General features: G+C 33.4%; 2 protein-coding genes across 2 annotated transcripts in view; one reads left to right on the plus strand and one right to left on the minus strand.

Annotated features, from left to right (window-relative positions):
• Positions 1-12,056, minus strand: part of LOC118744441 (muscle LIM protein Mlp84B) — a 115,882-nt gene that overhangs the window by 75,186 nt on the left and 28,640 nt on the right. The gene's annotated exons all lie outside the window — the stretch shown is intronic.
• On the plus strand, positions 249-3,582 carry LOC118744440. The gene is made up of 2 exons (XM_036477463.1): positions 249-1,068; positions 1,710-3,582. Exons 1-2 carry the CDS (start codon positions 761-763, stop codon positions 3,397-3,399), a joined length of 1,998 nt encoding a protein of 665 aa, XP_036333356.1. The 5' UTR covers positions 249-760; the 3' UTR covers positions 3,400-3,582.

Below are 12,056 nucleotides of genomic sequence, written 5' to 3' on the forward strand. Positions count from 1 at the left end.
GTACATATGTATGTCTGGGCATAAACTACACCAATTACTATATATGTACATACATATATGTATGTACAATAAAAAATGTAAGTGAATCGGTCACGCTGGATGGTCTCGGCTCTAGATATGCTGCTGTACTAGAGAAAGCATACTTAGTTTGAAAATATCTTCGAATCAAAACGGTCACCATACCAAGATGAATCGCAATTTGATAAATATAAAACTAATTTTATTTGCCCTGGGTGCAAGTATATAATTTAAAATAATATACTTAAGAATTGTATATATTATTTCTACTGTGCAAATTTTCTAGGAAACACGGGTATGGGCAGTGTGACCAGAATACTGCCGTCATTGAAATTAACGCACTTTTTGAATTGTGAATAGAACAGGCCTGTAATACCCATTTTGTTTAAATGTTTTGTGTTTAAAATATTACTTCATCAAAAAAAAATGCTCGGTTCATGATATTGAACAGAATATTTGCATACGCCGCAAGTTGGATATTCCAATTTTTAATTTTTTTCAATCATGCGCTAACTAAAACAATCTGGCATATTCACACATCGTCCAAAAATACATATGTGTACAATTTAAAAATAATCTTCTTATATTAGCCTCATTACAGAACACTTGGAGTTTTCAAAGACCAGGAGTGCATGACAAGATTAATCACGTGAGTTTTTAATTTTACTTAAAAGTTTTTACTGACACCAAAAAAAATTAGATTGCAAGAATACGAAATTACTGCAGCAATGAATTTTACACGATGCAAATTAACATACATCATTTTTTTTTTTTTTTTTGGACTATCACATTTCAATTCAATTTCAATTTTTCGATATTTTTGCAGAGCTGGTTATATGAATATGCCAAACCGACGGCGCTACTTAACAGCCTTACAGGCCGCAGCACAAACGGATTGTCTTTCCATCGGCATAATGCCGAAAGATCTCAAATGCCCTTCTTACCTGTTTACTATCCCAAATACATGTTGAGGCGTAAGAGAGTGCAAATATTACCTCCAAAAAAATATCCATATCGAGGAATCTTGCCGATGAACCAGAACGGAAAAAGGTAGAAACTATAGGTTTTCCATATCCGATAAGTTGAGCAAATACTATTTTTTTGCATAAATTATGGATTCCATTGAATTTGCTCAAGTGATGCATAGCCAAAAAGTCCAGTAATGAAATACAAACATACTTTTCAGCCATTTTTTGTGGAAACATATAGAATTAACAAGTAATTTTTAAGCAAACAACGAAACCGACTTCAATTCTCATATACAAATTTAAGATTATCGTTAATTTCTTCATGACGACATTATCGGATTTAAAGCAAATTAGTATGAGACCACCTGTGAGGTAACAACTTTCCTTTAAAAAAAAAAAAAATATAGATATCGTTTAACGTGGTACAAAGTTATGCGGTAACATATATAACAAAAAACATATATTTCGACGAATTGAAAACAAACCCGACTTCAATTATCATATAAAAATTGAAGAGTACCGTTAATTTCTTTATGAAGCGGGTCTGTATATACCCGGAGGTTTGGCATCCCCGCTAAGGGGGGCCGCTGTTAGAAAGAACTAGAAGAATCCAGGTCCTACCGTGAGGTTGCCATTCGGCTAGATCGGTAATATAAATGATAATTGTAGGATTCTTAAGTTTATAATTAAAACATAATAATTAATTAATTTTTTTCAAAATAGGAATCCTTACAGATACTTCGCTCTCGGATATCTACCAGGATCTACTAGTATGCTGAAGAATGTGAAATGGCCAAACTATGCCTTCCCATATAAAAGTTTTAATGCCGTCACCACACCAAAGACAAATTATTACATGTTAACCCCAGAGAAGCTGAATATAAATTTTCACAGTCGGGAGCCATATTTTACTAATCCAATTTCATCCATGAGCTCAGTTATTTCAAATTACTGTGTTAATGCATATAAAGTCGGTGCTAATTATGCCCACATATTGCCTTTTTGTATCGATAAAGTGCCTACTCTTCCCACGCCGCTCGCCAAAGTGCGCTCTAATAATACAAAATATATTTCTTCTACGCTGCGTATGGAACCTAGCACCAGAAATCCGTACACCCAAGACGTGTTTTCCACCAGCTCACATCTAAAATCAATAAATACATCTCACATATATTTCACTATAGGCGATGCAATCACACCTAGAGCGCTTGTCAGCTCAGACTTCAAAAAAGAGAAGAAAACTACTAATTTTAAAAATTATGAGACTTTTCTCTCCAATGATTATAACAAACCGAAATCTGATGCTATAGCCTCAGAGCAGTGGACGATGGCGTCGAATCCAATAAATTTACAACAAAAAGCTAAATTATCTCAACCAACAAATGAAGTGCTTACATACCATTTAAGTAGCTCACAAGATTTCAATCCATTTGCCTTAACGGATACAAAAGCAACTCAAATGCATTGGAGCCTCGACCAGTTTGAAAACATTACTTGTTCTAATTCCTTATTAGACACAAAAACAAAATGTGCTTCGGAAAATAAAGATAATACCGAAGATAATATTTCTACAGAAGTCTCCACAACTTTGACAGTCATTAGGTCATTACCTATTGTAACAACTATCGCTTTCACCACCGTCTCGACACCTTTAATCAAAGTGCCACAATTAGACAATATATCAACGACTGTGTCGTGGAACTTTACACAGGAACCATATACAAGCAGCAGCCGGCCAACATATAGGAGAGGCAAAATTGCTCAAATCAACAGAAGATTAGTTTTTAAAGAAAAAATTAAAGAAAAGGATAGAATTTCTAAATCTTCTACAATGTCGATACCCATTCGAACCACTGAAGCGAAAACCAAAGAAAAAAGAAAATACACTACTTCAACATTTCCTTCGCCCGGTCAAATAATATCGTCGTCGCGGACTACGGAACTGGGATCATTATTACGAGTTAATAACACTCTCAAAAAGCGAAAAATAAAGTTTCACACGAAAAGTCGCAGCCGATGGAGCCCCTCAAATGAAAAGACAAACGAAAAAGTGAAGGGTGCCAACACCCCGACAAGCACCATAATAACAACGATACTTAATTCGACAACTGAGCCTCAAAGAAGTACCAAATCAAGCAAACTAAGGTTAAAAGTAAGCAGACACAACAGGAGATCGACCTCTCTGCAGATTGCTGCAACGCGAAGTTTACCACAGTCAACCACCCCAGTGGCCAGTAGCACACCGGAATCCGCAATAATGCGAATATCGAATATGGGTAGTGGAAAAAACTCTATAGCTAAGAATAATTCATCGAATTCAATACTCTCCTTTCCAACACGCAGTAGTGGATTTGTTGCTGAGTTACCAATAGTCACATACTTCAAAGAAATAACTGAGTCCCGGCAAATATGAAACTTGCAAAATAATTTAGTTACATATATATGTACACACATAAATATATGTATGTTACATATGTATGTACATATATAAATATATGTATGTACTAGGGCTGTGCGTTTATTTGATTATTCGAGCAAGTTGAATAATCAATTGCTCAATTACTCAATTATTCGATTACTCTAAATTTTTTTTTTTTACCACAGGATATGAATAATTTTAAAAATAATTATTCAAAAAACTGTCCATTTTGTTCATATATATACATATTTGCTTTTAAATAATTGTAAAAAAATTAAAAAAAAACATGCTTCAAAAAGCATAGAAAATTGTAAAATGAAAAACTATTTTTAAATGGCTTAAGTATCAAGGAACTTCCATAATCATATTGAAAAGCTGCATACTGTCGCAGTCACCACTCTTGCAAATATTTAAAAACCGCAGACATGTTCGCCTTAACGACAGACGCATGGACATCAAGAGCAGTCGTATCGTATATGACAATAACTACCCACTTTATTGATGCCAAATGGGAGTTACGTACCCGCACTTAAGAAAATCTGTTGAGGATTGTGCCAGTCGGTGGAGCATGGATGGAAAGTCGGCTTCAATGAAGGGTATCATCGCCAATACATATACTAAATGCACTAATTTGGCGGAATAGTAAAGCAAAGTATAATATTAATGTTCTTTTCTTGAAAACATCATGTTATATTATGTGCTTGGTATTTTAAATGCTGTGGGCTAAAAAGGTATTTTACTATCTTTTTGGATTGCTATACAAAACAAACTGAATCGAAATGGCACATGTAAATGTTGTTTTTAATTAAATATTAAAATTAATCAATTAATTGAGTAACTTGAATTATGATTAACCAAAATTTTGAGTAATCAATTAATCGCAAAGCCCTAGTTTGTACGCTCTATATATTGTGTAAATAAATACTGTATTAAAAAAATTATGGTCTGTGTGGTCGATTTTTTCAGATATCCGAATTGATTTCTTATGTATGTATGTTGTGAAAAAAATCGGCAACAGAAATTTTATATATTTATGTACATTAGAGTGGTTCAAAAAACACTCTTTTTGGAAATTCATAAACGCTACTTCAGAATATTGTTTTTTGTGATAAAAAAGAGACACGATTATTAGATTTGTTCGAAACTCTTAACCGCAATTTTGAATTTTGAAAATTTGACATCTGATTCGTAATCAGCCACCCCAGAAACCCACTGGAAACAAGTTTCAACTCCTGACAATGTTTAAAATGTTCAGTATCAACGTTTTAATTTTAGAATTTTTTTTTTAATTTGATCGCCAATTGGATCCGCCATTTTGAATCTCAAAAAATTTACTTCAGATTCGTAATCGGCGACCCCAAAAATTCTCGAGTGCCGGTTTTCGCCATTTTGGACCCGCCCCATTTTGAATTCTGAAAAACTGACTTCAGATTCCTAATTAGCAAGCCCAGAAACCTCCTGGTAACAAGTTCCAACCCATGACAATGCGTAAATCGTTCAGTAACAACGTTTTAATTTTACTAGTCTCTTTTGGAGAGCATATTTTCGGGCACTGGGCCCATTTTAACTGTCTAAGACAGGTGTGGTAACGACATCCCGAAAATTCCGGGATCGTAAAAAGCGAAAAATTAACATCCCTAAAGTACATATGTAAATATTTATATATTAATATATATGTATAATTACATAAATATATAAATACCATCATACAGAATGTTTGCGTGCATTGCATCTATTAATTACTGCAGAACCGAGATCGGTATGGAAGTGGGGCAAACATAACTAATAAAAGTTAAACTGTTGCCAGTCAGATAATCATAGTTGCCGTCACGTAAACATAAACATGGATTTTAAGCATTGAATTTAAGGCAAAATGCGAATAGATCATTTACTCAAAATAAAAGCTGTGGCTTTTATAAAATATATTCGTCAGTGTTTTACGACACCGAGGTACATATAACAAATATCGATGCCTAACATTTATTCTAGTACAAATACAATATGTACCTGGGCTAATTCAAAAAAAAAAAAACAGATCCGGAAATATAACTGCTTATGGATTGTACAAATTCAACGCGATTAATACAAAAACAGATATAACAGTAGTTTTTTAATTAGTGTATATCATCATGAAGAAAAAATATTTGCTCTAATTGAAGGCAAGTCCTTTAATTGATTTATGCAAAAAAATCGCCCTACATTTTTTTTTTTTTTTTGAGTTTGCTCTCATTAAATCTATGTGTGCGATATGTACATAAGCGTTTTGTACGTTAATGATTTTACATGCATACATATGTATATTTATATATTGCAGATTATTTTGGGCCGTGGTTATCAGTATATCTTGCTGGAATATGTCATCAATTTTTCTTTTAATGCTGAAAAGATACTTTTCTGACTCGATAAGTATAAGTGTGGAAACTTCTTTTCTGCATTGGAATAACACATTTCCGTCTATAACGTTTTGCTTGTCGAAAAATCGATCAAATACGGAGGTCATTAGCTATGTGAATCAGCGTAATATCAATTATATAAAAAATATCCACAACTATTTGTTTGTAACCCCGACTAGCATAAATACAAAAGAAGAATATTGCAAAGGCTTCAACTCAACATGCGGAGTAGATATCCGCATTGCAAGGGAAAAAGTAAGTGCATATGTAGTGCCGTCGTAGGTCGAGTATGTATACGACAAAAACCATTAATTTATGTACATACGACGCATTTTCACCTAAACGAAATTTTAGCATCATTATTTTAAACGCTAACTTTATTTTCAGTTACTTACGCAAGTTTGTGGATCTATAATGATGGGGGTAACATTTTTGGATCAAGAATACGACTGTGAAAAAATATTTAAATTCCACGAGCTTGAAATGGGTTATTGTTTTCTTGCAAATAATATTTTGGATCAGTAAGTCATATGAAGTAAATCTTGGAGCCAATTTCGAAAGCACAATTTAAGTACAAATCGATGAATTTTTTCTTTCGAAAATTCCCTGTTTTATCGAATGCATTTAAAAAACTACCAATGCCACCTTACTTTTAAATGCGAACTCATAATTAACATACATTCCAGCTATGTTTATACTTTAGATTTGAAATTGGAACTTAGAGCCACATATTTGAGTTCATACATACAATGAAGCATTCACATATGTATATGTATGTACATTAGGGCGGGTTTTTTTTAAATCGTATAGCAAAAACGTAAACTACATAGAATTCTAAGAAAATTCTCCGAAGAAACCATGTATCTAAAATAAAATCCTAATCCGCGCCTCTCGACTTGAAAATTTATATGGCCGCCTTTGCCAAAAATATAAATGTTAGAAAAAATAGTTTTTCCAAAAAGAAATCGAATTTTCTGAACAAAATTGTTTAGTAAGGTAGTTGTTTTGCACTTTACATGTTTTCTACACTCAAAATTTTTTTTTCATTAAAAAAGTATATATATATTTTTTTTTGCTTTTTTGATAATTGAATATTTTGATTAGTCTCAAAACAATACCTGTATTGCATAAACTATAATATAATATAATAAAACATAATATATTTCAAAAAAAGAAAATAATTTTAGCGAAAGAGGAAAAAAATTTTCAAGTCGAGAGGCGCGGATTAGGGTTTGATTTTAGACCCATGGTTTCTTCAGAGAATTTTCTTAGAATTTAATGTAGATAACGTTTTTGCTTTTTTTACGATTTTTAAATTTTTTTTTCATCCATACAAATTAACTTGCCCTAATGTACATACATACATACATACACTTACATACATACATACACCTACATATAGATGTACACATGTATGTACATACAATTGTGATCAGCTGATTAAGTTCTTCTTTTGTTTATTTAATGTTTATTATTTTTCCATAAAAGTCTAGCTCATTATATAACAAACACCACATTTCAAACATTGTGCAAAAATTATAAAAAATCTGCAAAGTTTCAGCTAAATTTTCAACTTTTTACTCGGATTTTTAGAATCTTTTTGAGTTTGAAGTCCATTAAATTCAATTTAATTTGAAACCAATAACAGCAAGCACCTCTGCAAACTCAGCTATAGCCATCACAGCGCCCGGCAGTGCCCGCGAGTGACGCAAGCATATATCGACCGTTGAGTGGAAGATCGACCTATCTCAGCAGCCAGTTCGAAAACGCCCTATCTCAAAGAACTTTTCAGGAACGCCCTTTTTGAGAATTTGGTTGAAGAACGCCCTATTTCAGAATTCGTTTCAAAAACGCCCTATCCCAGCTGCCGATTCAAAAGTGCCCTATATCAGCACATTTTCAATACGTTTTGAAGTGAGATAGGGCGTTTTTGAACCGAATTCTGAGATAGGGCGTTCTTCAACCAAATTCTGTATTTTCGTTTGAGATACCTAATTGAACCTAATTCTGAGATAGGGCGTTCTTCAATCAAATTGGGAGATAGGGTGTTTTTCAGTAAAATTCTGAAATAGGGCGTTCTTCAACCAAATTCTGAAAAAATTTTCTAGATAGGGCGATTTAGAACTGGCTGCTGAGATAGGGCTATCTTCCACTCAGCCATCGACATGTTCTTAGAGCATCTAAGCATTTCTGCATCAAAAAGTAGGTTTCAAAAAATTACATTATTTTCCGATGCTCTTCGTTCTTTAGAAATCTTAAAAATTTGACAAGACAAAACTTATTTATGTACACATGAAGCTGTGTGTATTTAATTTTTTGACCGAATCCAATAAAGCACACTATGTATTAATTTCTATTCTGTGCTACATAATTTACGCCATTTGGAAATGCCTTCTCTAACTAGTATTTTTATTCGCTGCCACCATCAGCGGGCACAGAGTTTCTCATAGATTGATAAATTTTGTATTTTTTGTTAATTTTTCATATGCAGTTGATCCGAATTAAGTCCTTCAGTTAGACCCCAAAATTAATGCGGTTCGGGGCATTTTCAATGACTCTTTCTAGACTATGCAAACAAAGCAAGTGAGTTGGGGTCCTGGTACCCGAGTGTCATAGCTGCGTACTACAATTTGGTAGGACCCAGGTTCGATTCCGGTTCCGAATCGCAATGCAGAGTAGTTCAATATGGTGGTTTAGAGGTTGAAAAACGCACTTCTGAGAATAAAGTTTTTTCGCCGGAATTTAGCTGTTGGAAATTTTTTTTACTGGATATTTTAAAGGAACGTACTATGTACCTATTGAGCAACCAACATTTAACAGAACTGTTATGAACGGCTTTTACTGACATAAAACCAGATTTTGAAAATTTGGCCAAAGGGATCTTTTGAATTTCCCTTAATATCTATCTTACGTCGGCCGCTGTGGTGTAGTGGTAAGCAGTGCGCGCTTTCGTTCATCAGCGCCTGGGTTCAAGCCCTGGTCAAAGCAACATTGCAAAAATATAGAAAAAGGTTTTTTCTTAACAGCGGTCGTCCCTTGGCAGGCAATGGCAAACCTCCGAGTGTATTTCTGCCATGAAAAACAGCTTCTCATAAAAAAATACAATCGCCGTTCGCAGTCGGCATAAAACTGTAGGTCCCTCCGCTTTGTGTGACAACATCAAGGCGCACGCCACAAGTCGGAGGAGAAGCCCGGGCAAACACTAACATATGTGTAAGCGCCAATCTATTATATCTATCGTACATTAGAATAATAACAAAATTAAAGTTTTTCATTTCTAATAATAATTTTATTTAAACAGAAGATTTTTGTTTTTGTTGTTTTTTTTGTGGCTCTTTGTAACATTTAGAATTTACATGTGGCTATTTTAGGCCTCGGCCTTGCCCACCCCTGGTATACAAGGTTGGCAAAACATTTTAAGTGCATAATGTCAAAAAGTATACATTTTTAATTAAAACGTTTTGAAGCACATGTGCAATATCGTCTCCATCAATGCGAAATACTCTGTTTAACAAATTGGAAATTTTTGCTGAAGAAGTAAATAACTTTTTAAATTTACATAGGAAATTCTTACAGAAACGCCTATAAATATAGTATTTTTTTTAGATATACACCCAGTCGGAAAAGTAGTAGTGCATTACATGCGTGATAAATAATATAACTTATTTCTTATGAGTTCTCGATTATATTACTGCTAACTAAATATGTAATGAGCATTCTAATGTATTCAAAAAGTGCCAAAAATTTCATATTAAAACACATTCATTTCTCGATAGTAGGTAATGCAAAATTTAATGCCGTGAGGCAAAAAAGGTTGCTATGGACCAATCAATTTTGAGAGCCCAAATATGAACCGATTGCAAGTTTCTTCTTTTTTTTTTAAATAAGAGATAATTAAATTTCGCGTCGATCTATCCATGGCGATTTTTTTAAAAAAGCCCTGGTTTTTTATTTATCTATGTTCAAAAATGAAAAAAAAAAATATTACGTTTAAATGCTTCAAATTTTTTGGAAAATGCTTGAAATTAATTTCAAATGCCTGCAATTATTTGAAAAACTATTCATAAACATTTTTCTATGGGAAACATTTATTAAAAAAATATTTTTAATTTGCCATCTATACTGATATATATTTTGAAAGCCATTTTTCTAATCGAAAAACTCGGGAACAGCTGTACCGATATTTTTGGAATTTTGGGCATCGACTCCAGACTATCCAAGGTTGATAATAGATCAAAAGCAATTTCGATACATCACGAAAAAAACGGAAAAACGGCTTTCAAAATATAAATTAGTATAAATAACAAATAATTTTTTTAATAAAATCTATCGTATGGAAAAATGTTTATGAATATTTTTTTAAAGAAGACATTTGAAACTAATTTCAAGAATTTTCCAAAAAAGTGGATGCATTCAAACGAAAATTTTTTTTCTTTCAAATAAATAAAAATACAAGGCTTTTTTAAAAAATCGCCACGGATAGATCGACGCGGAATTTAATCATCTTTTATTATAAAAAAATTAACTTGAAATCGGTTCATACTTGGGTTCTGAAAATTAATTTGTCCACAGCAACCTTTTTTGCCCCTACTGTGCATCGCCCTGGGGAAAAAAATGCATTTTCGAATGTGAAAAGGGTTGTTTTACTGATTATCTTTTCGATTACTATACATTACATTTTCCCACTGGGATCACATGAGCAAGGGAGACTTTACCTTAGGTTTTTTGTAACAAATTATAACACAAATTTGCTCTTTGCTGGAACGTTAATAAAAGCTCTGTGTACATTTTTAGCTCATAATTTGAAAATGCTAAATTTTGAGTTGCGCCTCTTTTGAAGACGGTGTGACGGTTGACTTTTGGTAAACTGCAAAATAAAAACAAATCGCATTCTCGAAAAAAATTTAAATAAGGCATTTTGCATTGATGATGGCGGTACTTTTGTGGATAATAAATAAGATAGTAATAATATAAACAATTAAATTTTCAATACCAGTCCTAATTTAAACGAATTACCGCTGAGGTTTAGTGCGTTCGGCGCGGAAAAAACATTGAAAATATTTCTTAAGCAAGCATCTTTTTGGAAATACGAGGTAAGTAAATAATAAAATCGTATAAAATTTTATATTATAGGTATTCATCTAAACTCGAAAATGCTTCGTAACCACGTAAACCTCGTAAGCTTACTTAAATTTGTATAGATACCCGGCTTATTTAACAGGTTTACGCGGTATTAACGTTTTTAGATGAATACCCATATTAAAATGAAATACTTATACTATATATCTATAAATTAATATAGGAGCAATGCCGGACTTCCCATAACTTTAAATGATACAATACTCTATGAAAATGATAAAAATATGTAATCGTTAAGTGTTTGGCCGAGCTTCACTTCCAATTTGTTTTGTGCATATTGATGTTGCACACAGTTTTACGCCGCATCCGAATATCCGAATGGCAAGTCATTTTTGAAGTGAAATTTCTTACACGAGTTCGGAGATGGTTGCGTTAAATATTTAACACAAGTCATAAAATCTGTATCGTTCATTCGATTTTAAAAGATGAAGTGTCAAATGAAAAGGGCTTGACCTGTAGATGTGTAATATGATTTTAGTTTTTTAAAGGGTTGCCATATATAAGAAAATCAAATTCAAATTATTTATTAGAATAAATAAAGTATCCCAATATGGGTTTCAAAGGAAATGGCTTTGAATAAAGATGAAGATGAAGATGAAGAGATGATGAAGTTGAAGATGAAGATGAAGAGATGATGAAGATGAAGATGAAGATTGTTGTTGTTGTAGCGGCTACAACAACCCCGCCCAGATCGGCTGATATCTCAGTCGTTGTCGTCGAGTTCCACTAACGGCAGCCCCAAGAAGCGTGTAGCCTCTATGGGGTCAGTCCATAGGGACGACGCCGTTAGGGTTGTGGGGTTTTCCGGGCATGCGAAGAGATGTTTCGAGTCGTGAGGGGTCTCTCCGCATGCCGGACATTCGTTCGGCACATCCGCATTTAACCTACACAGGTATGAATTTAGCCTGCTACAGTAGCCAGAGCGAAGTTGGGCTATTGTCGTAGCCGCTACAACAACAACAACATGAAGATGAAGATGGAGATGAAGATCGAGATGAAGATGAAGATAAAGATAAAGATAAAGATAAAGATAAATATGAAGATGAAGATGAAGATGAATATGAATATGAATATGAAGATGAAGATGAAGATGAAGATGAAGATGAAGATGAAGATGAA

This window comes from Rhagoletis pomonella, unplaced genomic scaffold (genome assembly GCF_013731165.1).
Source record: "Rhagoletis pomonella isolate Grant_MI unplaced genomic scaffold, Rhpom_1.0 Rhpom_scaffold_00008, whole genome shotgun sequence".
Classification (NCBI taxonomy): domain Eukaryota; kingdom Metazoa; phylum Arthropoda; class Insecta; order Diptera; family Tephritidae; genus Rhagoletis; species Rhagoletis pomonella.

Excerpts from the sequence above, each read along its gene's own strand:
- LOC118744440 (XM_036477463.1), top strand. The coding sequence starts at position 761 with ATGCAAATTAACATACATCATTTTTTTTTTTTTTTTTGGACTATCACA. Across the intron at positions 1,069-1,709 it reads ATGAACCAGAACGGAAAAAG|GAATCCTTACAGATACTTCG; the intron begins GTAGAAACTATA and ends TTTTCAAAATAG.